The sequence below is a fragment of the Terrapene carolina genome, unplaced genomic scaffold (assembly GCF_002925995.2).
Source record: "Terrapene carolina triunguis isolate 2854851 unplaced genomic scaffold, T_m_triunguis-2.0 Scaffold192, whole genome shotgun sequence".
Taxonomy (NCBI): domain Eukaryota; kingdom Metazoa; phylum Chordata; order Testudines; family Emydidae; genus Terrapene; species Terrapene triunguis.
In genome coordinates this window covers 14,591,967-14,619,375 of record NW_020664543.1, presented here as the reverse complement: position 1 = coordinate 14,619,375, position 27,409 = coordinate 14,591,967, and the positions used below count along the sequence as shown (strand labels likewise).

Below are 27,409 nucleotides of genomic sequence, written 5' to 3'. Positions count from 1 at the left end.
AATGAGGATGATAATCCTTTCCTATCTCACAAGGGTGTTGTGAAGATAAATACATTCTTTTATGAGGTGCCCAGATACAGCAAAATCAGTCGCTGCACACTCCCATCCATCCACCCCATTCAGTGATCAGCATCTAAGGAGACAGATTTCAAATACACTAAAGCACACCTTTACATTTTTCATATGGCACAACAGACAGCTCTTCAGCGTCTCAGAGATGGATCTCTTCAGCCTTTCATCACCTGCAGGTGCGCTTCCTTAAGGAGATAGAGGGCTGAGACTCCACCGGTAAAAAAGCAAATGCACCAGTGAGATGGCTAGTCCACGAATAAAAATCTCAAACACTCATTTCTTCAATGACATCTTGAAGACTAACCTGCAGCCACATGGTCATGGGAACATTCATAGGACTCCATCTAAAGAGAGCGAAAACTAGATCCCAGGTTACAACAAAAGCAAATACTCACCCCATATCATGCAACTTCATTAGAGCGCTGCACCTTCCCTTTGCCCCTGCATACTTATGTTTAATGGGGAAATGCAACAGAGAAAATAGCCAACTACTTTCTTCATTGACCCAAGAGACCCAGAGAACATGCAAGCATTTGTAAAACACATTGGTGCCTCTCCGGAGCTGACCCCTGCGCTGTCCTATTACTACTCAGATCACCAGCAATGACAGGAGCCAGGTAAACGAAATGATTACAGCTCTTTGTCACAGGGATGATATTGTGTCTGACCCAGGGTTGTAATCTACAGAGTAGTTATTAAGAAAAAAAAACAGTGCAGGAAGAGCAAGGCATTCATGATTTTACTTTTGAAAGGAAACTAACGGCATATGTGGAGAGAGTGCTGAACAGAAGAGCCAGCTAGTTCATCTTTCCTCTGCTTTCAGTGAATATCTTCAACTTCAAATTACAGGTCAGTTTGGCCACAAACGAACAGCAGAAAGGGGTAGCTAGACTGAGTTGCTGCCCAGCATAACCAATTCATTGGGGTCTGCAGGTGTAGTAAGAGGAGGCCCTGAGAGATAAACCTTGGTATCAAGAGGCCTGGTATGAGGCCTAAGGCCTGAACTAAAGTAATGGTCAAGACTTTGCTAACATAAAGCAAAGTTAAGCTGTGAGCCAGAGGCAGGCCCTGCTCACAGAAGCTGGCAAGAAAAGGGCTGATGCTGCAAAAAGAGACATACCTAAAAGGTACTGGACACCAGATATCAGAACATACACTATACTGGAACATTCCACAGTTAACATGGAACAGGCCGACCCATCCCAATGACAGGGGCAAAAGGGTAAAATGATGGATAGAGTTGTTTTGATCGAACCAACATGTACAAGGTGAGAGGCGGCACCTTACTACGTAGAGGGGTTGTACCTTGCTGCGTAGAGGGGTTGCACCTCAATACGTCAGGAGTGATGTATAACTTGTTTGTACCTGTGTATAAGAATGTATCCCTGGGGCGATATCTTTGTCCAGCCGAGGGGGCAGTGGAAAGTCCCGCCACTGACTGAGCTGAGTCCATTGCCGAGCGGCACTTTCTCATAGTATGCCCCGTAGACTAAGTAATCTGCGGGGAACTGCAATTGTGTCAGGGTCGCAATAAACCTGGCCGAGGTGCCTTCGTACCTTACTAGACTCTGTGGTTATTGGGGGTTCTCGTCGGGTTTGCTGTGTCAGCTATCTGCAGAGCTGGGACCGCACACAGAGGGAACACACGCACGCAGCCGAGTGATATCAATGCAGGAGAAAGCAGAGCACCACACCGGTAGCATCTGACAACAGCAGGAATGAGAGGGGGCTAAGCAGGGGGAGGAAAAGCAATTCAGCACCACAGGATCAGATGGTACAGAAACACCAGCCCTTCCCTGTGTTCTCCAGTCAATAAACCTACTTGGTTAGATGAGAGGAAATAAGGGAGGAGTTCCGCTGCTGCAATGTGGCTCTCCTCCTGCAAAGCCTGGCAGATCACCAGCTCCTGTCACACCAGGCAACCCACTGTCTCAGGGGCTGCAGCACGCAAGTACAGGTCGATCTATGGGCTGGTTGATGTCTAAGGAGCTGATGATGATCTGCTAGATTCTGTAGGAGAAATGCCTGGCACACTGCATTTCCTCTGGCTCACAGCAAAGGGACTCTCCTTGCCCCCCATAATCTTCCCTGAGGTTCCATCTGACAAACCTCCTGAGAGGGAGGGAAGCCTTCTCTTCCTGTAATGTTTAGTTGCTCCTGTGAATCCCCATCTGGTCATCTCTGCTCCCTTCAGCCTATAGCTGAAGCACCTATAGCTGTGGTAAACTCCAACCTCTTCCTTCGGCACCTGCAGGCCCATACATTATACTAGTAGCTGAAAGCCTGAGCTGTCCCATCGGTGTGGCAGTCGGACAATCTGTGCAGACTCCCTCATACAACCAATGAAACTGTCGCACACAAATTAGCTGTAGAGTAAGGGTGGTGATTGGTTGAGTTATATTTAATATAACAATGGTCTAAGGCTCTTGGCATGGCATAGATACATGTCTCACTCTAGCTGTACACCACACTGGTATAATCTGTAACGTCAAAATGGCTAAAATCTTAAAAACTGGATGGTAACAGACCATGAAACCTAGCGATGACTGAACCTGGTGGTATTTTGAACAGAAAGAGCTCTTAGCCTTGCTTGGATCTGTTTCCATTGCCTACCCCTGACTCAACAGACATTCTAGGCTTCAGAGTGATACACAGAGTGACAAATCTGGAAACTTATTATACATATTATACCCTGGGATATGTAGTCCAGCCATACAACACAGCCCATAGAGAATGGGAGTATGAAATATCCAAACTATAGTTCCCGTGAGGCACTGTGGCAGCACAGGTGAACACATAGTAATGTTGAATTGACCCAAAACGAAATGTTTACATTCGGTTTGACTCAATGAAATGTTTCGATTTGGGTTGAACTGAAACAAAACACTTTCATTTCAATTTTCCCAACAGACAATTTTTTCTTCCAAAAAATACAAAGTTTTCCCCACAGAAAATTTTGATTTTTGCAGAAACTGCATTTTCCATTAAAAATGTAAAAACTGATGGAGAGCTCCTGACCAGCTCTAAAACACACAACCATTCAAAAGTGCCATGAAAACAGTTCAGTCTTACCATTATGATGGATGGTATTTTACTTGCTCATTTAAAAAAAATATATATAGGCAAGCAGAATTTTGCCCAGCTCACTGCATGTGTGTGCACATGGGCAAAGGTATTAAGACACTCTCCCCAACATTTATTTCAACTCTCTTCTCTGATGTATGGAAATTGCCTCTTGGTTGAGCTTACCTGCAATGAGAACAAAATCCCTAGGCTTTCCTAGAACCATTAAAAATGTACATGCTAACACAGGGGTGCTGAGAGCCATTGAACCAAACTGTAAACCCTGTATATAATGGAAACCACTTCAAGCCAGGGGGTGCGACAGCACCCCCCAGTTCCAGCACCTATGTGCTAACATATTTATTTGTTGCACCAAACAATGCTGGGCCAAAAGCACAACAATTTATGATATTTACCTTCCCATTTGCTTCTGCACATGTCCACTTACAGACCAATCCTGCAAGGTGTGAGATGTCCTCTTTCCCCTTTAGATTCATGGGGAGTTGAGGTAACAGAGTACCTTGCAGGATCAGGTACTTAACTATAAATGTCTGTGCAAATACAGACACTTTTTTAAAAAAGAAAGAAAGAGGAACAGAAGACTCATTAGAAACATTAGTCTCCACAGACTGCAACTCCATGTCTAAGACACAGTGAAGCACGGGGCAGCTCATTCTAATACCCCATAGCCTGGCTTTTCCCAATCCTGGATACACATAGTACATTTCATTTATGCAACTCTTTGGTTCAAATCTTTTTCAGATTAAAAGGATGGGAGAGGGAAAATGGGGCAGCAGACTATTTTCCCCGTTTTTTGAAGGCTATTTTGCATGCCTCTAACAGAAACAGGAAGGCCTTTTTTAATTTAAACACTGACATTTTGCAGGCTATTAATCTATTTCATGGTTCAGGCCCTTCTGGTACACAAGGATTAGTCACAGTTTCAAAATCATGTGAGAAGCGGGTACTTTATCAAACACATTTGCATGTAACATTGCAAGTCATATTCTTGGTTAGGAAAGAGACAACATGGTCTGTTTATTTTGTCCCCATCACAGAGACAGGTATCACATGGACTACACTGTGCCATTTCCCGGGGGCAACATTTTTTATTACAAACTAGTGATAGCAGAGGGCTGTTTTGTTCCTGTTCAAACCCTTCATCAGCACACTAGATCTCCCTGTCTGACTGCAGCTGCTTTGTTAGTGAACAGATTGTATGCAAAGGCAAGCCCACTGTACGAGATTATAGGTATATGGTGGGCAAGGCCAATGGACAAGTCAATCTGAGAACAAGTTTCACATCACTATCTACATCCCTAATATCTTTCTCATACTCATTCCTAGTGAACACACAGATGCTGCTGAAACGAGGTCTGATTCCTGGCTCCTGGCAATATGATGCCTGTTCAGTGACCTGGACTGTAAAACCCCCCAACACACACACATACACTCCACACTGAATAAACAGGAAAGATGGTTTTTTGGTTAAGACATTGGACTGGGACTCAGGAGAGCTGAGACCTGCTGTTGGTTCTGCCACAGACTCTCTCAGTTCTACATCTCTAAAATGGGGATAATAATCCTTTCCTATCTCACAAGGGTGTTGTGAAGATAAATACATTCATTTATGAGGTGCCCAGATACTACAAAAACAACAAGGAGTCCGGTGGCACCTTAAAGACTAACACATTTATTTGGGCATAAGCTTTCGTAGGTAAAAAACCATCTGAAGAAGTGAGGTTTTTTCCCCACGAAAGCTTATGCCCAAATAAATCTTAGTCTTTAAGGTGCCACCAGACTCCTTGTTGTTTTTGTGGATACAGACTAACACGGCTACCCCCTGATATCAGATACTACAGTGATGAATGCCACAGGAAAGCATAGAGAAAATACATTCTGATCTCTCAATAAAGCACACAGGTCCACAAACCATATCACATCTCTGCAAGGACCATGGCTTTCAGCATTTAACAAGCAGGAACAGGTGCTGGAAGTAGCACCGGGTACAGACATTAACCATACTTTAAGAATCATGTGTCATGAGTTTGATGGCCTCAGCTTAGCTACTAGTGGTCCCAAATCCAATGAAATAGACAAATACCACAGCAAGCTGCATGTTGGCTCTACCTGGGTGCACATGTGACCCTCAGAACAGCACTGCCCAGATTAATAATATAGAGCACAACGGTAAACAAAACTCCCTATGCCTTGTCCACCTGCAGGAGCAACTTGAAAAGCAATCTGGACTCCACCCTGTGCTGTAGCAGAGGAGCTCCTATGCCTCGCCCAGTAACTGGGAGAATGCAGGAGCTCTGGGTTGGAAGTTGGCTTTGAGACTCCCTGCTACTCAGCACTAACAGGGCCCACAGATTGACACTGTGAACCGACTCAACAGCATTAGTGGGGTCTGCAAATCTACAAGAGATCTGACCAGAGCAGCACTAACAGGGCCTGTAAATCAGAACTGGAACCTGGTGTAAACAGATTCTAATTTAACCCAGATAATGACATTCAAAGAAGTGTTTTTAAAAGCTTGCTTTAAAGCAGGGAGTTAGATGCCAATAGCCGTGATAAACCACTCTGCACCAATAATGCAAAGCCCAGCACTTTCTCACTCCCTCCATCACATACACACTCTCTCTCTCTCTAGTGGCTATTCAACAAAGAGAGAAGAAACAACTCCCCAGGTAACAGTCCACTTTTCATCTGCACCTTCTCCAGTCTGTCCCTTTGGTCCTGTTTCCAGCAGCAAATCCCCGAACCTAGTTACCTAGATATCTCACAAGGGAGCTTGGAGGATTAGTGAACGTTTGTGCTATGTAACTGTTAACCATTTATTATTAGCATTTATATATTTACAGTATTTCCCTAAAGCCAGAAAAGAGACAGAGGTCCAAATTCACTTTGGCCTCTGTGGGAATTGCACCCCTTTACACCACAACTGAATTTAGTCCAAGAATTGTTAATCCACCTCCCTGGAGCAGGTGATAAGAAATTTTCCAAACTTCAGCACATCTTTCACTACCCTCTTTGTTTCCTCCCTAACTCCCATTCATTAGCTAAGGACTTTGTGGACTAAGGCTATGGCACAATCTAGTCTACTGCAAGTCCCACTTTTCAGGGTAGGGGGCTTTTGGCTACTCCAGGGCTAACCATTTAAAAAATACAGATAAACTTGAGTCATTGAACACAGAGGCAGCAATGCAGGACTCAGTAGCTCAGACTGTTTGAGATTCCATCAATGGGTTTAAGGTTACAATCTTCAGTTTGATTAAAAGCTTCTTCCCTGTTCCCCCACCCCATACCCTAAAACCCCATCACAACCGAAGCCCCCATTCAGTGCTCCATTTCCTGCCCTAAGATCCTTCCCTAAACCCTCAGGACCCTTCATGCACCATCTGATCAGGAAGGCTGCAGGGGAAAAACAAGCCATCTTGAATTTAAACGTTAAGGGAGAGAAACTTACTTTGCAGCGTTTGCCTTGGTGGGGCATCCACAGATCTGCCTGTTTAAAGAGCATCTGGGCTGAATCCCTGAACCACTTGGAACCTTCAGCAGCAACTTCCAGTACTGCTGCCCTCAGAGAAAGAGAGCAAGAGAGAGGGCGAGAGAACATGCACAGAGCCCAGCGCTGCAGAGAAAGAGACAGGAGCAGCAGAGTGAAGCACCAATCTGCTGATTAATTCAGCCTGTTTCCAGTCACGCTGCAGATCCAGCAAGGAGGCGGTGGATGGGGGGTGGGGGTGAAGCGATGGGGAGGAAAAAAGAAGAAAGTTCATACAGGATCACACCAGATGTCTGGAAGAATGACCCATTCATCAAATGGAGCCGACACAGCCAGATACCTTGTGTGTGTGTGTGCGCATATATGCAGATTCATCTGCATATGCAGTAAGGGAGGATACTGACTGATAAGGACATACGGAAAAGCCGATGGCAAACTAGACAGGACAAAATGCTAGCAAATACACTACAGGGGGGAAGCCAGCACTGGCCAGCGTGGTAGACTAGAGAGAGATGGAAAAGATCTATCAAGTTCTATCTCCCCATTAATGTGTTCGTGGGAGACAGCAACACACTGATGGCTTAACACCTTGGGGCTCAAGCTCAATTTTTTAAAGTTATTATTATTTAAATGATTCAAGGAGGTTACAGGCCTGATTTGCTAAGCTGAGCTGATGTTTCTTTCTCCCTCGCTCTTGTTCCCAGCAGGGCATCCCAGCAGCACTCAGGACGCAGAGAGCGGCAGGTGCCCCTCTAAGCATCAAATATTCATAGAGAGCGCCTTGGGAGCTCAAACAGAAGGTGCAGTGCAGGTTATTAATAGCAGCGCATTGTGCCTGAGGCTTGCCACTTACTGAGAGCTGGGTCATTGGCCACACAGGAGCTCATGGAGGGCATGAGATTAGTGGAGACAGAGAGCACATACAAGAAGCCCGGGGTGGAACTGGAAAAAGACTACAGGGCAATGGACAAATGGATCTTTGGGATGATAAGGAGCAGCCTATCCCATTGCCTCACTCTAATCCTGTTATGCAGATGCTCCCCTCTATGGGGTAACTTAATCATTACATATTTGGTGCAGGGACTGTGACCCGTAAGTATTTGTACAACTTCTATTTCAAGGGGCCCTGATCCTAATTGAAAAAAATATTTAACAATTACTGTACTACCACTCAAGATAGGAAGGACCCTGAATCTGGGGTTAGGACGGGGCACCCACACGTCACCAAACCAATGGCCATGTTGACAGCTTAACAAAATCCTGAGAGTCGTACCTAACTGTGTAAAATGGAGCAGATTGCAACCACCCACCTCTTGAATACACAGCAGCCACCTCTGCAGAGTAACAGTCTTACTTGTAGTGTAGCTTGGCTACTCGATAAAGCTGGAGCGTTGCATGCTAGCATCAGCACTCTCCACTGGCCACAACTTCATGTTCACAAGAAGGGTGACCACAGGCTGCACAGTAGAGCTCTGCTTAAACCCATGATTGACCAAATGTGTTGCCCTCTGTGTCAGTCACAGGCCTCAGTAATGACTGAACCTTGGTTTGTTGACTTTTTTCTGAGCTCCATATGCCTAAATCAGTATGTGATCCTCAGAGCACCGCAATGCCATTGGCACACAGTCATCATGATATATACCCAAAAGGTAGCATGTAATAGATCACTGGAAAACTAATAACTCACTGATCATTAATACTGTTGCATGATGGATGTACTGTAAACCCACAAAGGACTTAATAGATGTGTGCTGCAAATGTGTTCTTAAACTGTATTTGGCAAGCAGTGTCCAAGCCAGACTTGTTCCAGACAAAGAAACGTGGTTCCGCCTAATTGAATGTGAATGTGTCTCTGTTGTAAATTAGGCAAAGTATGACCAAAGACAAAGAAAAGCACATTTACATACAAGGTAAACAAAGCCATTGAGAGAGCAAGTGAGGAAAGACGACTACTTAATCTTGATGGGGGATGGAGACTGCACCCTCAAGAAGCCTTCCTGCCTCTTGAAGCAGGGTCAATGAACTTTGGGAAGATATCACGGTGTCTACTCCTCAACGGGAGAGAGAAGCTTTGTCTGGGCTTACTTTTAAAATGTTTACTGGACTCTAAAAAGAAAGGGGAGAGAACCCCATAGTTATCCATTGAGGGACTAAAATGTCCAGAGCTCTTGAAACCACAGAACGTTGGATCCTTCACTCAAGTGGGTGGGGGACTGAAGTCTCTGGGAACTGAGTATAGTAAGAAACCTGCTTAGGCAAAGATTGTAATTTGCTGAAATTAAGTTTTAGTTTTAGAAGCATATTTTTATTATTGTTTGCTTGTAACTCTTTCTATATTTATTCCTTATACTTCATATCATTTAAACCTGTGACTTTTTGTTTAATAAACTTGTTTTACTTTTATTATAAAACAATTCAGTGCTTTGATTAAAACAGAGTGTTTGTCAAACCCAGGTTAAATTAATGAGTTGCTGGTTACTGTCTCTTCAAAGCAGCAGCAAACTTAGTAGCTTCTCTGAGTGTTCCAGGAGAGTGCTGGAACATTCCAGTGCAGAAATATGGGGTGGAGGCGGGGGGTGTTGGGGTCACCCTGCAAAAGTAACTCTGTGGTGGAAGCCAGGGTGTGACCTGCATGGTTGTAGGCTGGCTATTGGCATCAGAGCAGTGCCACAGCAGCATAGCATTTAAGGCACCCAGGATTGCATGGCAGACAAAGTGTCACGAGCATCAGCAAAGTCCTCCATTTAAAATCATAAGTGCAGAGACCCTGGGTCCCACATTAAGAACCAAATCTACAGGCAGAGACCCAGATGATCGCATAGTATCACCAGTTCTAAGGGCTCGTCTCTCTACACTTGTACTGAGCCACGTATTTGTATGTAACCTTATAAATACCTACGGCCAAAGTTGAAGGAAAGCAGAGAGTATCTAATGTCATTGCAAGAGAGAGAGTGTGGAGTGGGGGTGTAAGAAGAGACAGCCTGTATCTCTCTCCAGGGCATTTTGTTTCCTAGATGATGTCATCTTAAACTGCACAAAAGGAATAAAGTGTCTTAAACAACACAATTCTCTCTTCCATCCTCTTTTCTGCACAGTTCCTAGTAAGTAAACAGTTAAACCCTATTGCTTAGTGTTGAGTCAGAACCTTAAAATGTCAAAGAGTGGGAAAAAAATATTTTAACTTGCTTAGGTCTTAACTTTTTCCCAACTCTGCTTGGCTTCAGCCTGGCTCCAACACACCAGTCTTCAGTAGCAAACCCAAGATAATGGAAATAAATTAATTCTACTATTCTTGTTGTACCATATTTTCTAGAGATCACTATCCTATGGTATGCTACACAGGACAACCATCCAGGATACACAAGCATCCCTCCCTCGTTGGATTGACGTCAAAGATGTTAGCAGTTAGCATCACAAGTTGTATCTGGTTGTGTATTGTGACAAAGTTCCTCCCCTACCTTGGTGGGTCCTGTGCTTATTGGCGGATTTGCTCACCTCAAAGATTCACCCTATGGGTCGGGAAACAGTCCAGAGACCTTCCTCTCTGGTAGAAGCTATCGTCCAGGTCAACTCCTCCTGTGTTTGATCAGGAGTTGGGAGGTTTGGGGGGAACCCAGACCTGCCCTCTACTCCGGGTTCCAGCCCAGGGCCCTGTGGACTGCAGCTGTCTAGAGTACCTCCTGGAACAGCTGCGCGACAGCTACAACTCCCTGGGCTACTTCCCCATGGCCTCCTCCCAACACCTTCTTTGTCCTCACCACCGGACCTTCCTCCTGATGTCTGATAACGCTTGTACTTCTCAGTCCTCCAGCAGTACTCACTCTCAGCTCCTTGCACACCTCTTGTTCCCAGCTCCTCGCATGCACCTCTCCTCTGGCTCCCCCTGGTCTGACTGGAGTGAGCCCTTTTATAGCATCAGAGGGGCCTTAGAGTCAGGTGCTTAACTGCCTCACCTGACTCTTAGCAGGTTAATTGGAGTCAGGTGTTCTCATTAGCCTGGAGCAGCCCCTGCTCTGGTCACTCAGGGAACAGAAAACTACTTATCCAGTGGCCAGTATATCTCCCTTCTACTACTCTGCTGTTCCCAACTGGTCTGGGTCTATCACAGTATCTATCCTCGAAAAACAGAGTGTATCTTCAAAGAAACAGTAGCTGCAACAATCAAATCTGAGGATAAACTAGGTGTTGGAATAGAGGATAGGGTGTAAAGGCAGATTCAGTTTGGGACACAGGGAGAGAGAAGCCTGTAGAATAAAGATTGATTTGAGGAGAAGACGCGGTATTAGAGAAGCTGCAGAGCAGGGAAGGGAAGACGAGAGGTATAGCTGAAGATTCAAAGAGAATAACCGCTGGTCCGTACATAAGGGACATATGAGACAGGTGCTTAGACAGGAGCCAAATAGGCTGCTTTGAGGAGAGAAAGTAGAAAGACAGGGGGTATGGGACATACCACGCGGGAAGGGAAATGATCTGGCTCAGGGGATTGGTAACTTTTACTTTCAAGTTCAAGTTCTCCCCCCTGCCCCACAGCTCCCATTGGCCGGGAAGCCGGACCCGTGCTGGCCACTTCTGGGGCGCAGCGCGGTGTCGGAACAGGTAGGCATTATCCTGCCTTAGCTGTGCAGCACTGCCGACGGGACTTTTAACGTCCTGGTCAGCAGTGCTGACCAGAGCTGCTGGGTTGCGGAGCAAGGCGACCCAGTGCCTTACATGCCGCGACCCAGTATTGGGTCACAACCTGAACTTTCAAAAACACTGCAGTAGAACCTCAAGGTTACGAGCACCAGTTACACAAACTGACTGGTCAACCACACACCTCATTTGGAACCATGTTGTTCTTCGAGATGTCCATTCCAATTAGATGTGTGCACGCCGCATGCCCGGCAGCCGCAAGGTTTGCCCCAGCAGTACCCATTAGGTCGGATCGGGCACCCCCTTGGGTCACTGTGACGTTCCCCTCTGGTGTTATCTGGATCGGTGATCTGCTAGGTCACTCCAATCCTTGACTCTGGGAGCCAGCCTTACTCTGCTCTGCTGTGAGAACGCCCACTCCTGGGCTGCTCACACACAGCCTCCGGCATATGAGCTGCTCCACTTGTAAGGCAACTCCCTTCTCTTCTTGTGCCAATATATATTTATGCCTGTATCTGTAATTTTCACTCCATGCATCTGAAGAAGTGGGTTTTTTACCCACAAAAGCTTATGCCCAAATAAATCTGTTAGTCTTTAAGGTGCCACCAGACTCCACGTTGTTTCAATGCCCTTACAAACTTTGATGCTTCTCACCACAGGCTGGCTGGCTGCTCTTCAGCCAGACTCTCCCCTTTGATCAGTGCTTCAGTCGCTTGGTGTGATGTCCGTAGATATAGGTGGAAGAGAGAGAGAGAGAGATAGCATGGCAAATATCTCTCCCTTTGATCATGTCCTTTCTTCCCTCTTGGCTTTGCCCCCCACCCTTCAGAGTCAGGTGAGCATTACCTTATCGCAGTTCCAAACTGACCAAAGGAAAGGGGGTGACTCCCTCAAGAGTCTAACAGATTCTTTTGTTGCTGCCTAGGCCAGCACCCTTTGTTCCTGTGAGGCTGGGCTGGGTTGGGTTTGTCCCATAACTGCCCTGATGAGGTGTGAACTGCCTCTCTGCTCTTGGAGAGTTTTTGCCTGGACTTATTTTAAGCCATGAAGATACATTTTCAGCCTCATAACTACATAGATGAAATTATTACCTATAACCTTACTATAACATTACTGTAACAATTAATAGAACAACACTATAACAACCATGCTCAGTGCATCATGAGCCTTCCAAAGACACCCAACATGACAAACTTTGCATTGGATCCCACATAATCATTTTATAAAGATGAACATGGGAGTGTAGGGTGTTCCCCTGAGGTACAGAGAGTCACAGTCGCGCCTTCATGGCACTCAATATAGGGCTCTGCCAACTCGCTGCCCCTTCAGCTCCCTTTTCCAGATTGCTCCAACAGAGGGGTAGGCAGGTGATATTGGAATGGACATGAGCAACACATCTTGAAGAACAGTTACGAAAGGCAGGTAACCGTTTTTTCTTCTTCGAGTGATTGCTCATGTCAATTCCAATTAGGTGATTACCAAGCCTAAGTTTTGGAGGCGGGGTTGGAGCTCAAAGGTTCGCAGACTGAAGCACCGCCCTACCAAAGTCTGCATCGTCTCTAGCCTGCTGTGTAATAGCATAATATGAGATAAAAGTATGTATAGACGACCAAGTCGCAGCTCTGCAGATCTCTTGCGTCAGAACATGGGTGCCTTGTGGAGTGGGCCGGCACTTTCGCCAGATCGTAGCAAGCCCTGATACAGGACGTGATCCATGATGAAATCCTTTGGGAGCCCTTTCTTTCTGTCTGCTACCGCGATAAACAGCTGAACAGACTTCCAGAACAGTTTTGTTCGCTCGATATAGAACGCTAATGCCCGAACGTCCAACAAACGAAGTTTTTGCTCCCCGCTGCTTGAGTGCAGCTTAAGGTAGAAAACCGGGAGAAAGATATCCTGGTTAACATGAGACTGGGAGACAACCTTAGTGAGAAAAGCTGGATGTGGCCTGAGCTGAACTTTGTCCTTATAGAATAATGTGTAAGAAGGCTCGGATGTTAGGGCCTTGAGCTCAGACACCCTCCTGGCTGACGTTATTGGTACCAGAAATGCCACCTTATATGAGAGATACAGCAGAGAACATGTCACCAATGGTTCAAAAGGTGGCCCCATTAGTCTGGAAAGGACCAGATTATGGTCCCAGGCTGGGACCAGCTGTCGAACATGAGGGTACAACCTGTCAAGGTCTTTAAGGAAATGACTGACCATGTGGTTGGCAAAGACCAACCAGCCCTCCATGCCTGGATGGAAGGCAGAAATGGTGGCCAAGTGAAACTTTATTAACAACATGGAAAGCCCTTGCTGCTTCAGGTGGCAAATCAAGAGCTACGAGCGTTCCAGCTAACTGTCACAGGTGGTAAGAAGGAACTGAAGTGGTGGCGGGTCAGCAGGGCCCTATATTCAGCGCCATGAAGGTGCGACCCCAGGGGGCGCCCGGACCAACCCGACGGGTACTGCTAGGGGAAAAACCTTCCGGCTGCCGTGCACACAGCGCGTACACCTAATTGGAATTGACATGAGCAATCACTTGAAGAACTGTTGTGACCTATTATAAGATTTGAATGACAAGAGGCTCAAGTAAAACTCCTGAGTTCCAATAATCAAATAGCAGTGGTACTATCAAGAATGTCACTTGTGTCAAAACTAGATATGGACATTCTGAAGCTCAGCATGTTCATTTGCACAGATAGCAGCACTCAAAGTGGACTTCTAGAGCTCAGTTGTTCCGTAGCAGTGCTAGTCTTGGAGCCTGAGAGTAGCCTGAAAGGCTGTGGCATAACTGCACATCATTGCTTCTTGTCTTAAACTGATTAATACCAGAGCAGTCCAGAGCGCCATTAACAACAGAACAAATAGATGATTACTTTAATTGTAACATTACCTCCACAGTCTTAGCAATTTAAACTGAAAGCACCGCAGTTCAACAAGGTCCTCACGCAAAATATATTAGGGAGGTCACAGATGCAGGCATGGGCAAGCCTAGCTTCTTGTGGTCTCATACAAAGTAACAGCACAACTCCAGCTAAGAAAAAGTACACCAATCTCAAGCCAAATAGTGAGGGATGCTTTGCACTTCCTGTACCACTTGTGTTTCTATGTTAATGTTGTAGAGCAGTGGTTCTCAAACTTTTTTGTTCGCGGATCACTTGAAAATTGCTGAGGGTCTCGGTGGACCACTTAATGATCTTTCCAAATGTTGTTTGTACCGTTAGCTAACTATTGTAAAGTGCTTTGGATAAAAGCGCTCTATACAAAAACCTTAATAATAATAAATGTTTTTTTGTTCTACAAATAAAAGCACACAACTCATATTTTAATATCAGTGGTCCTACCTTTCTAATGCGATGGATGTGCTCTCTCTCCCCCGCCATGGCAGCCCCCGAGCTGGGCCTGGGAAGGAGGGGGGTCTCTCCCCTGCCACAGAGCTGAGGTGGGAAGGAGGGCTGTCTCTCCCCAGCAGCCGCAGCCCTGGAGCTGGGGAAAATAGCCTCTTTCCCTGGCCACCGCAGCCCTGCATGTCCCAAATTCACCCCACCCCCTCTTTTCACTCCACTGCCCCCTCCCACCTACCCCCTATTCCCCCCAAGGCCACCACCTAACCTTACACGTGCATCTTCTCCAGGGTCCAGGCACCTAAGTAGTGGAGCCACGCCTGCACGGCTCCACTAATTAGGTGGGTGGTCCTTCATTCTCTCGTGTACGGCCGCCCAGGCGTGCCCCTTAGAGGGAACTATCCATGGACCACCTGAATGGAGCTCGCGGACCACCACAGTTTGAGAACCTCTGTTGTAGAGAAAGTCTGTCTCTCAAGCTATTATCTAACAAGGTAATCTGCACTAATAAACAAAAGGCAGCCAGCGTGCTGAAAGACTGCAGAATATGCTCAGCAAGGGAAATGGCTGCATGGAGAGTAAAATGGAGGTACAGTAGTTAATGTGATCTGGCAATGAAAAGGCTACAATGGTTGGGGAGGGAGGCAAGTGAGGGAAGGGAGCAAAGAGGGTGAAGTATAAGCATTTTTTCTCACCAGTGCTGGTCTAGAGCAGTTGTACACATGACCTTCTCCAGCTTTGGTCTCAAACACAATCTCTCACCCAGACCAGGCCCCAAAATAGGGCATGTACCTATTCACTCTCTCGAGTGACAAACACATTTGATACTCAGGTGGCTACAGAAATTCATGCATAGAATAAGTGGCCAATCGAGTAGTGTCTGCTGCTCTCTCTATTTCTTCTTATCATCATCATCTCGGATTTCACCTCAAGGAGGGAGCAGTGCATATAAGGCCAATAATCTTCCATGAACCACTGCAAATATCCCTTTAAAGCTCCCGGCTGCACCTACCCACCACGGAGGCCTCTCTCTCCCTTCTTTCTTTAGGATTGGAAACAAACTGGGTAACAAGAGGCTGGTTACACACAGATGAGAAGGGAGTTCAATCTCTATGGCCCATTCAACCCTACACTCTTCTAACGAGTCCCAACCAAGGGTGCCAACTGAGATATGAGTCCAACCCAGACTGCAAAGAGTTACAAAAGGATCCTAAAATTGGGTGACTGGGCAACAAAATGGCAAAAGAAATTAAATGTTGATAAATGCAAAGTAATGCATATTGGAAAACATAATCCCAACTACACATACAAAATGATGAGGTCTAAATTAGCTGTTACTACTTAAGAAAGATCTTGGAATCATCATGGATAGTTTTCTGAAAACATCTGCTCAGTGTGCAGCAGCAGCAGACAAAAAAGTTAACAATGTTAGGAACCATTAGGAGATAGATAGATAGTAAGACAGAAAATATCATAATGCCACAATATAAATCCATGGTACACCCACATCTTGAATACTGAGTGCAGTTCTGGTCTCCCCATCTCAAAAAAGATCTATTAGAACTGGAAAAAGTACAAAGAAGGGCAACAAAAGTGATTAGGAATATGGAACAATTTCCATATGAGGAGAGGTTAAGAAGACTGGGACAGTTCAGTTTAGAAAAGACTACTAAGGGGAGATATGATAGAGGTCTATAAAATCATGAATGGGGTGGAGAAAGTGAATAAGGAAATGTTATTTATCCCTTCATATAACACAAGAACTAAAGGTCACCCAATGAAATTAATAGGCAGTAGGCTTAAAACAAACAAAAGGAAGCACTTCTTCAGACAATGGACAGTCAACCTGTGGAACTTATTGCTAGGGGATGTTGTGAAGGCCAAAAGTATAACTAGGTTCAAAAAAGAATTAGATAAGTTCATGGAGGATGGGTCCATCAATCGCTGTTAGCCAGGATGGTCAAGGACACAATCCCATGCTCTGGATGTCCCTGAACTTCTGACTGCTGGAAGCTGGGACTGTTCTGTTCACTCCCTCTGAAGCATCTGTCACCAGCCACTGTTGGAAGACAGGACATGGGCTAGATGGACCATTGGTCTGACCCAGTAAGGCCATTCTTATGTTCATTTGTCCACTTGGAACCAAACTGAGATAATCAACTCATTTCACACAATCATCCAGTCTGTCAGTGGTAGTAACTTTTGGCCCCTGCCAAATCTGAGCTGTGTGCAAACCGATGACCTAGAAGTAAACGGCTCTGCATCTCACTGCCTGGTTTCTCACACTGGTAGTCTCCCAAAACAAGAGTAAACATCCATTAAACTCAGAATGCAACCCATGAGCTGACAAAGAGATGAGAACATCATTTCCTTGATAGTCCTCTACTCAACAGGTCTACTAACTCCACAGAAGATCATTAGCCCTACTCATATTGCACGCCAACCACATAGGACAGAAAATACGAGGCTGCTGGTATGAACTGGATATCCTCCTGGTATCTCTGGGTTATCCAATGGTGGACTTTAGTTATAAGGGACAAGCAAACATGTCCCTTTGACTATGCAGGAGAAAGATCTTCCAGCTTTAGCAACAACTGCGGATTACTTACATGCTAATGTGAAACATGCAGACCGAAGTCACAGAGAAGCAAACCAACTAGGACTTTAGAATCAATATGCTTAAGATGTGATCTCCTTTCTGGGGAACCTACCTGACACTGCTCCTTCAGGTCCATGGCTGCACGGTTCTGTAAGCATGCCCAACACAATGTAACTACCCCTTCGGGGGAGAACCTCTCCTAGGTGTGTATGACGCTTGGTTACTCTGTTATCGTAACACCATCTGCGGAAACAAAAAGGGCAAGAGTCAGTTTTTCCTCCACACTCTCTTTAAGACAAGTGTATAATGAAGCTGATAGACTTCAAATGAAAGGAAAGGGGTGTATGTGAGAGAAACCTGGAGTAGAATGTGGTTCTAAATTGTGCCCCATTAGTTTGCAGTCCCCCGCCCCAAGTGGGCTTTATCAGTTTAACTTTCAAAAAAGCTGTCAGCACTAGATGAATTAAATTCCCTGTAGAGCAAAATAAACTTAATGCAGCAGCCTTGACATATATCCTGGCACACATCCAGGAGAACTGCCAAACTCTGCCCCTAGCAAGAAGCTAGATTCCACCAGGTGTTCCGAAGACAGCAGGCTGAAATGCCAGCCAGCAGACGTGTGATCGGACCAGGCTGTCACCAGCAGCCATTTGTCTTGATATTTTTATCTAACTGGGGCTCTGTCCAGCTAATCTCTAATGGAGCCTGCAGTAATGACTCTTCCATTTGCTGAAACACCACATCAGATCCTCTTTGACAAGGCTATACTACAGGGCTAAGCTCAAATCTGACCCATCATTAAACGGGCGAGAAGGCCTAAAGAATGGCTCCAGACCATCAGCAAATTTTATTTTAGCAAAACTGGGATTAACAGAGCTATAGCAGGAGACAGCTCTGGAACTCACTTTCCCCCTTGCTCTGACATAGCCTGAATTGGTTGACCTTCAGGGCACACAGCAAGACTCATCTGTTATTTTGGACTTTGCAGGGAGGGGACTAGTTGAAGGAATTCGGTAGTTCATTGCAGGGTATTATATTTAGGAGGGGATCATCTTAAATATTAAATGAGTTGAGATAGTAAAAGGGGCTATATGATGAAGTGGCCTTGGGCAGCAGAGTCTCATTTGGAGATAAGGGTTAACGACTCTTGTATTTTTAATAGTTATGTAGAGTCAGAGCTTGGACAGATGCTTCTAATAAACAGGAGGCACACAGTTCAGCAAACTGACCCATATCAGGTCTGTATTTACTAAACTGAAACAAAACCCTCTGAAGGGGTCTAGGCTGGATGTGGTCACCAGACTTTCCACCTTACCCTAGTCTGTAGGTTAGCCTATTTTTCACAGCAGATGGATTCTGCTGATCGTCTCCCGGCTCCCTGCAATCTTTGTGCATGGCGCTGTTCTCTATGACAGCAGTGTAACTAGATTCATTTGAGCACAAAAGGAACCCTCAGCTCCCTTAGAAAGCAATGTTCCCCCTGTGACTATGACCATGTACGTGTATGTGTTATTAGGTGAGAGGCAGACACCAACAATTTGTCAACTTAATGTACCCTCTCTACATATACAATACTCCTGGGGGAATTCTGCATCACTGCGCATGTGCAGAATTCATGGCCCCCGCAGATTTCTTTGCTTCCCTGCAGAAAAATGACTTCTGACAGGGAAGCAAAAGGAAGCCGCAAGAGCAGTCATGCGTCCCCTCCCCGGCAGTGCAGGCAGGTCGGTTTGGGCAGCCAGTAGAGACGTAAATCGCAGCCGGGGGGGGAAGAGGGAGTGAGCAGTCATGCGTGTGAGAGACAGAGACATACTGTCCCTCTCGCTCGCTATTGCGGCACACTCGGCATGGAGGGGCAGGGCTTTGGGGTGTTTCTGAAGAGGTAGGCGTGGGGCAGGCTCTGTCGCCTCAGGCAGAGCAGAATGTAACAGCCTGCCTGCTTAGTGAATTGTTCCCATTGTTCTTAGCAAATTCCCCCAGGAGTATAAAACAGGTGTAAAAAATTTAAGTCTCCTTTACGTTACCAGAGTGGTGTAAAGGAGCCTTATTGTAAAGGACAGCATGGCCTTATAAGTGCTTATGGTGTTTTAGTGATTAGAATTGGTCTAAATTTTTGGACTGAAAACATTTCCTATCAAAATGTGCTCCATGAACTATTTGCTACTAACCTTTTTGGAAATGGTCAATAGCCAGTATAAATTTTGAGTTTGAGTCTCCAGCCCTCACTTGCTCTTCAGTTGCCTATGATGTAACACTGAGCATATGGCTGCATATATTTGTTGACTAATAACTAGAAGTAAAGGGTCAATACTAGCTACATTACTATTAGACAGAGGGGATCTTCTCCAATGCTCCCCATGCCCATTCTCCATTCATTGTATTGTAGTTTAAATAAATTACCAAAATAATTGAAACCAGCATTATTGCGTTATTTTGATAACAAATATGCAGAATTTTGCAGAATTTTAAAATATTGTGCACAGAATTTTTAATGTTTTGGTGCAGAATTCCCCCAGGAGTAATATGCACCCCATACATCATTTGAAAATGTTATGTCTACTTTAAGACAAGGTATGATGTGAAGCTGTCAAGTGGTGCAATTACCACAGAAACGGAGATAAAACAATGACACCACATTAAAATCACCACTTTGAAATATTTCCATTTGTTTCTGTTTAATTACTATATTATTTCAAAACATAAAATTGGATTTCTTTGTGACCTCAAAGCATCACAACAACAATCTAAAGGAGAACAAATCTAATAATAAATTTGTACAGATATCACTGAAATGTAATAGAGCTGGTAACATTTCTAGTCAACATCATCATCATCTTGTTCATCATGCTGAGAGTGTGTGGGTTATCATAATCTTCATTGCCTTAGCACATACACAGTTCTATGCAGGGAAGTCCGTTGACTACAAAACACAGTTGATTGTGCAGTGACCCCTACAGGTACAGGCACAAATAAGATCTTCTAGAAGCTCAGATGCCCTGAGGCCCTTGGAGAATACAGGAAGTAGTTCACAGTCGTGCTGGAACAATTTTTATAGTGGGGTTGCTGAGAGCCATTGAACCAAACTGTAAACCCTGTATATAATGGAATCCACGTCAAGCCAGGGGATGCGGCAGCCCCCGCCACCCCACCCCCAGCACTCTTAGTTCCAGCACCTATGGTAGTTCATCCACATTTTTCCATCCATGTTGCAATGACGATCCAATATCTGGTTTGTCTATGTGCGAAGACATCCAAATAGTTGTTTGCCGGGGTGTTCTTTTGACATATTCTTCAAAACTGTCCTCCTATGGTCGGCGTTTGGCCAGCGACTTGTCCTTTTTGTTGGATAGATTGAGACACAAGCAATTCAGGTCTCTGTGAGTCTCTTTTTCTCTCTCACTCTGGTCATACAGCAGTACTACAGACTCCCTTCTTGCAAAAAAATGCAGTTTGTGTCACTCTCCCCCCATCAGGCAAGATTTCTGAAGCGGTAAGCTCCCTTTGTTTTGATGACATTAAACACAGACTTCCTCCCCCCTCCCCAATATCAAATAGGGATGACACAGAGTTACACCCTGTTAATTAGTGTACAGCAAGAAGTATGTTGCAGAAGTCAGGTCTGAGGTGTGTAACAAATTGTGTGCACAGGTATGAAATGACACTTGTCTGTTGTACTGGTAGTGGTGCCTATTTCAATCAACACATTATCATTTTTGGAAAGCAGTGAAAAGCAAGCACCAAAACTTCAAGTGACCTAATTACTATGGTTCCTTTGACACCAAGAGACCCAAAACCCATATTGGCACATAAAATATGCAGAAGCATCCTTGTGTCCACTTTTTCTTCAGTATTGTACAAGTCTTGGGCTTCTTCAACACCTACTGGTGATGGACTTCGCTACTTCACTCTCAGGTACATTTTGAACCATATATTCACAGAGAAATTTTACAAGTGACTGCTGGCTGAATGCCACGTTTAGAAACTTTTTCCATGGAGGCACAGGGCACCCAATCAATCAACTGGTATTTCTTGCATCCAATCTTAGATCCTATCCAGCACTGTCTTTCTGCAATTTTCAGAGTTACTGCTGTCATATCTGTCAAAGACTTTGATTACAAATTAACTTTGTCAAACCATTTTAGGATCTGCCTCAAGGACTCAGCAGCCAATTCATCAAATGTGTGGAATTTGTCTCCAGCCATCATTTGTACGACAGCCATGGCATTTCTGATGTACGCTGTGATTTCCTTCTTGCATGCTCTTAGCTCGTGGATTCTTTCATCTTGAGCTTCCTGCTGATGCCCTAATACAGCTCTGTCTATTCTTCTCATTGTTCCGTCACCATGAAAGAGGGACATAAGCACAGGTCCTACAGAGTGACTAAGAACAGTTGCCATTGAAACATCATCTCTGCATCTTGCTAAGGACAGGGCTCTACAGAAAACAATTTCTGGACTGATAGCTGCTGTGATTGTCCCTCCCCTGGCAGACAAATTTGGTCTTCTTGGCCATGTCAGCAAATGATCATGTCAGATTTCTTGACTGGGCTGAAGAAGCTACGTGTCCCATCAGAATTAAGAGAATCTCTCACATCTCTCCAATTGTTCTTCACCAACATCTGCTATTTTCAATAGACTCTTGTACATCTGATGTTACATGCAGTCCAGAGAACATTGTTAAGCACCTCTGGATGGTGATTCAGGATCAAATGGGTGTGTCATATTGTTGATGATATGGTTGGTAAAAGCTGTAACATGCTCTTCAACCCTCTTCAGTGCAGAGGCAAGGACTTGTCTGTGGACTTTACTGTCACTACTTCTTGTTAGACAACTTCTTTTCCTCAGTTTTTGTATATTCGTAATACAAAGCTGTGCATTGTCATCTCTAACACTAATGACCTTTACATAAGTGTCACTAAATTAAAAATCTAGTTCCTAGAATATTTCAAAAGCTAGTACTGCATATATAGGCAATTACAAATTAAAACCTTCTCCCAGGAAGACTAAAGCTACACTGTATGTACAGAAGCTTACAAATGGAGAAGCATTACATTAGGAATTCATGTACATTTATATCTACCCACTGCAGTAGAAACTATGGGCATGCAAACTACTGCTATTAGTGCACAACGTTCAGTGAGAGACTACTCTGGTCAGCAAATTTCAGCTGAAAATATAGAAAACTATTATAATCACTTGTGAGATACTTTGCCATTTAAGAATATGCAATGTGAAAACATTTCATGTTAATATATTGCAAAATGTTGATATACAGCATTTTTGCTTAGTCATTTCTAAAAAAAACTTGCCCATGCAAAACCAATAAAAATCTTTTAGTACATTGTAATTTGGTAGCTCTGACCAATAACCACCACAATAAGGTGTTGAAATTAACTTAAACAGTGAAAACTGTAGTCACAGTCGTGTGGCAGTGTGTTTCTGGAACTGTGCAAAAAATGACACTTCATTTTGGGAACCATTGTTTCACCTCACCTACAGGCTTACAGCACCACTTGACAGTTCCACATGATACCTCATCTAAATGTACATAAAATAAGCTTTCAAATGATACATGATTTGGGTTGTGTAGGGTGGGTACCTTAAACTCCAAAAAATATGGCCCTTTGTGGAGAACTCCCACACGCCCAAGTGTCAGATATAAGCATTTCCGCTCATGCGGATATCTGCATTTGAGGTTACACATACTCAGTTCATTTGCTAGGGATGAACTGTTCGGAGTACATAGGACAAAAACCATCTGTAGTTACTTTTGCGGTCTCTACCTTCTGGCTGGCACATCACCAGAATTAGTTAGCAGTCTGGACTCAGCCTGTTTTCTGTTTTGTGACCCTCACAGGCAAAGAGACAGTATGGGAATGATGCTATCTTCTACAATTGCTCAATCAACTATGTCAGGCCAATTAGCAAGTGCAATGAAAAGATCACAGAATGTTACTGGAGCGTAGCAGACAAAGAGGGGCTGGGAATGAGAAGGAGGCACATATACCTTAGTATGCCCCAATACAGCAAAATAGCGCCTTAATATCTTGCCCTTAACTCAGGGATCACTTCAGCACAAGGCAAAGGGAGAGAGGATGGACTTTTAAAATGAAGGGAAATGGCAATTCAGAGAAGAGTTTGAGAAAGCTCCAGGATTCTTCTTCCTATTAGCCCAAATAGGAGACTCATGGCCTTGACTAGCAAGGTCACACTCAGATACCTGGAGGCCAAAGCCACAAAAGCAGAAAGTGAAGAAAACATCCTGAATGTTCTCTGTGCTGATCCAGTGTAGCCCAGATCATTAGCAGCGGTGGCTCGGCTCTGCTCTGCTCCCCCTTCCAGTACCATTTGAACAGAAGGAGGTCATGAAGGGAGACGGCTGTGCAGGTGACAGCCTTGCTCAGCACTGCAGTGACATTCTGTTTCAGGCAGCAAACTGAAATGTGATCTTGAAGGCAAAACATGCCACTCGTCAAAGTTCAAAACACATTGTCCAGCATGTGTAGGAGTGTCACTCTAAGATCAGTGCAAGCATCTATAGTGCCAGGGTGCAGGGAGGGGGACTCTCAACAGTGAAGTTAGACACACACAGATTGGTTGGAAAGAGTGGATACTCTTTACCTACATAAATCTAAATGGCTACCAAAAACAAACGAACAACAATTCTGAATGATATCTCCATAGCTATCTAATCATCCCATAAAGGGAGATCTAGACACATAGGCTTTCCCCAAAGTCTGAATGGAACTGAAGTGAACCTCATCATCAATTTAATTTTTTTCTCCCCCAACTTAAGGTGACAAAAATGGTTAGGTCCTAAACACTTCAAAAGTGGAGCAATGAACCCGCATCCTTTTTGGACCACTCCGGATACACACAGCAAGCAGATCTTTTCACAGCAGAACCACACTTTAAAGAGTGTGTTCACTAGCTAACAGTAGATAAGCTATGATATTTATATAATGAAGACAACTGAAACCACAGACAAAGTCTGCCTTCTCTGGCTAGATCAGTACTTGAGTCATCTAAAATATAATCTGCCTGCATATAAAGCCCTTGTTTTTCAAATACATATTCTATTATCAAACAATCCCCAATTTGTTTGCAACATTTATGTGGTATCCACTAAAAACAATTTGCATAGTACTGGGGAGGGAGGGATCATGATACAAATAGTAAATATGGCTTCACAGAATTAGGGGTTCCCACACTTCGTAGATTCTGTAGGCCAAGCTCACTGCACATACCAGGAGTTCCTTGCATTTCTGCATTTATCCCACGGGCCCCCTGTGTGCCATTCTCCCATCCCCTTCTATTTCAGGTACTCCCTGCAACTCCTGCCCCAGCCCTTCCAGCACCTGCCACTAGTTCTGTGGCCCAGACCCTCAAAAGTATTTAGGTTTATAACTTCCATTGATTTCAGAGGAAGTTAAGCACCTAAATACTTTTGAGGATCTGGGCCTGGGTCCCCCTACCATTCCCTCTCTGGCACATGCCAGGGGCTCTGTGTCTCCCTCTATCTCCCCGGTGACAGGTCTGGAAGAGGTTAACTTGCGGTGAGAGATCCAGTTATCTCCTTCCCAGATGCACTTGTACAGACTATTAGGCATGGGCGCAGGATTTAGAAAGGGAGGAAGAAGGGGAGAAAAGTAGATAGGCTTCTTCAGTGGGTGAGCTGGAAGCCTTAGTTGAGACAAGGGCCCGGTGAGCTGTAGTCTGCTTGAAACCTCGAGTAAGGGAAGGAGCACACCAGCCCCTAGATTGTGGGATTGACTGAGGCACAGAAACCTGTGGTTACACAGGAGAAAAGTCTAGAGCAGCAGAGGCACGCCTGCAATTAGGTGGCTGCCAGCTGTGTCCAGCCGGGCTGATGTTTGGTTTTTTTATACACTTCTGTTGGACTCTGGTAATGGATTCTGTGGCCCTGAAAAGGGCTGGACTCTGTAAAGTGGTCTGGCTGGAGGGAAGGTCACTCCTACAGTCAGAATAGGCCAAAGGACATTGGGGAAAACTGAGACAGTGTTGATGCATCAATACACCTGGCCAAAAGGGACTATACTAGAGTGACAACTTTGGTATGGAGGGGAGGGAGTATGTAGCAGAGTCCCACATTCTAGGGTCTCCATATGCACCCCCATTTCCTCTTCCCATACCAGGGTCCCCTACTTCCTCCCATGCCAGGGCCTCTGTACTCCCATTCCCACCTTCCCTCCAGGGACTCTGTTTGCCCCCCCCCCCTTCCTGATACCAGGGCCCCCCAAGCCAGGGGCTCTGTGTGCTCCCCATTACCCCAGCACAAGGGCTCTGCGTGCCCCCCTCCCCCACTTTCCCCTGACCCCCTCAATATTACTATTTATCTTCTTTCTGTCTGGGAAATAAGTCATGCAGGGTGCCAACATTTTAAACTCCATTGGGAGGACAAGCAGAGATGAGATATGGGTATTATACTGGGTGTTGTTAATGGGTACCATCAACTTGATTTTTGAACAGTAGACAATTACAAAGGTGTTTGAAGCTATGACTCTGCTAAGCAGATGACGGAAACTCTGCATCCCCCGCTATTTCATCCCTTCTGGTTTTCAGATTTCCCCAAAAAAACATCAATAGGGTTCTACCTATTGATGCCTAGAACATTCCCTGGAATTCTGGAACTGATTGTATGTAGCATTCAAAAGTTATTGCATTACACCACGCAGAGAAATGCCATCAGACTGAGTGAAAAGCCTTGCAAGCTCAGTCAAATAATATAGCCAGCGTAACTGCTGTCTTTAACGTTCAGTTGTTCTCTCGATACATTACTTAGGTCAGCAGCAATGAGGTAATGTTCCATGTAGGGCCAGTTCTGTGACAAGTCCGCAGAATTGAGCCAATAATTACCTAGAGGAACATAGGGAGATTCATAGTTTTATTTCAGAATATTTTCTCTTTATTTCAATTTATAATAATGCATCCATCCACTGCTTTGGCCTCGTGCACATTCAATATGAAACAATCAGACCCAGTGTCCAACAAACTGAACCCTTCCAAATGCAAAACAAAACTTTTCCACTACCCTCAACTGACCCCTCCTGCCCAGAAAAAGCCTGGAGAAAAAGTGAGACTTGTAGCTTGACCTGAAGGTCAACAAGTTTCTATCAGCTAAGCAGCATTTGAAACACCTGCCTGAACATCAGATGCTGAGCCTCTGGAGGGATCCATCTGAATATTAAAATAACCATCTTTAGAATTAAACACGGTCTCCCCACATTTGGGCATTTATAAAGTATATTTTTTAAATCTGAGTTTTCATATATTAGTAATAATATTCTGCATTTGTCAAGCATCTCTCATCCAAGAATTTCAAAGTACTGCAGAAACATTAACTGATTAAGCCTCACAACACTCTTTTGACGTATTTAGGTTATATAATCCAACAATTAAAAACAACACACTGGGATACATTATACAAGATGTACGATGGCAGCAGCTGACTAGGAAGATCAGACAATTACACTATCAATGCACCTGGAAAAAAATTGTGCTTCAAAAGCATCCCATGTTACAAATATTCCAGGAGGAGAAAAAATATTCCTGGCTACAGTTTTCCCTGGAGTGTTCAGTTCCTAATGCTTTCACTTTATTTAAGTAGAATTCCCAATCTGTATTACATCTACAAAGAAGACGGAGAGAGTCTGAACATCTCATTGCCAGAAATGAATCCCACAAGAAGAGAATTCTGATATATCACCTAGCATAGAAACATTGGGAAAACACATAAGAGAAAAAACAGCTGCGCCTTAGAAAGAACGGCTTGGATTAACACTTTTTTTTTTATATTAGCAATGCCATAGGGTCTTCCTATTCACCCGTATTTAGCATCTAGCAGATAATTTGTAACACTCTGTGTTTACTGATAGCTGGGCTTCATGGAGCGCTTAAAAGTGGCGTTGTTAATTTTGTTAATGCCCAGCAAGTGTGTACAGTAATTAGAGCAGATGAACTGGCAGTCTGACTATTGGATTCTATTTCTGCCCCTAATTCACTGTTTGATCTTGGACAAACTACAACATCTCTACCTTAGTGTCCTTACTTTATAGATCAGGCTAATACTTACCTACTTCACAGGTGAGCTGTGTGGTATAGTTCATTAACATCTCTAAGGTTGGGGAGATCCTCTGAAAGAAGTTACCATCTAAACGTGAAGTAGTGTTGCTTAAAAACTGAC

The 27,409-nt window shown here is 44.5% G+C and overlaps 1 protein-coding gene across 1 annotated transcript in view; it reads right to left on the bottom strand.

The window, feature by feature from the left end:
• TMEM94 (transmembrane protein 94) overlaps positions 1–27,409 on the bottom strand; it is an 86,814-nt gene that overhangs the window by 53,472 nt on the left and 5,933 nt on the right. The window contains exon 2 of the mRNA XM_026654410.2: positions 17,319–17,449. Within this exon, the coding sequence (XP_026510195.1) occupies positions 17,319–17,342 (24 nt within the window). The 5' untranslated portion in view covers positions 17,343–17,449. The remainder of the gene's footprint in view (positions 1–17,318; positions 17,450–27,409) is intronic.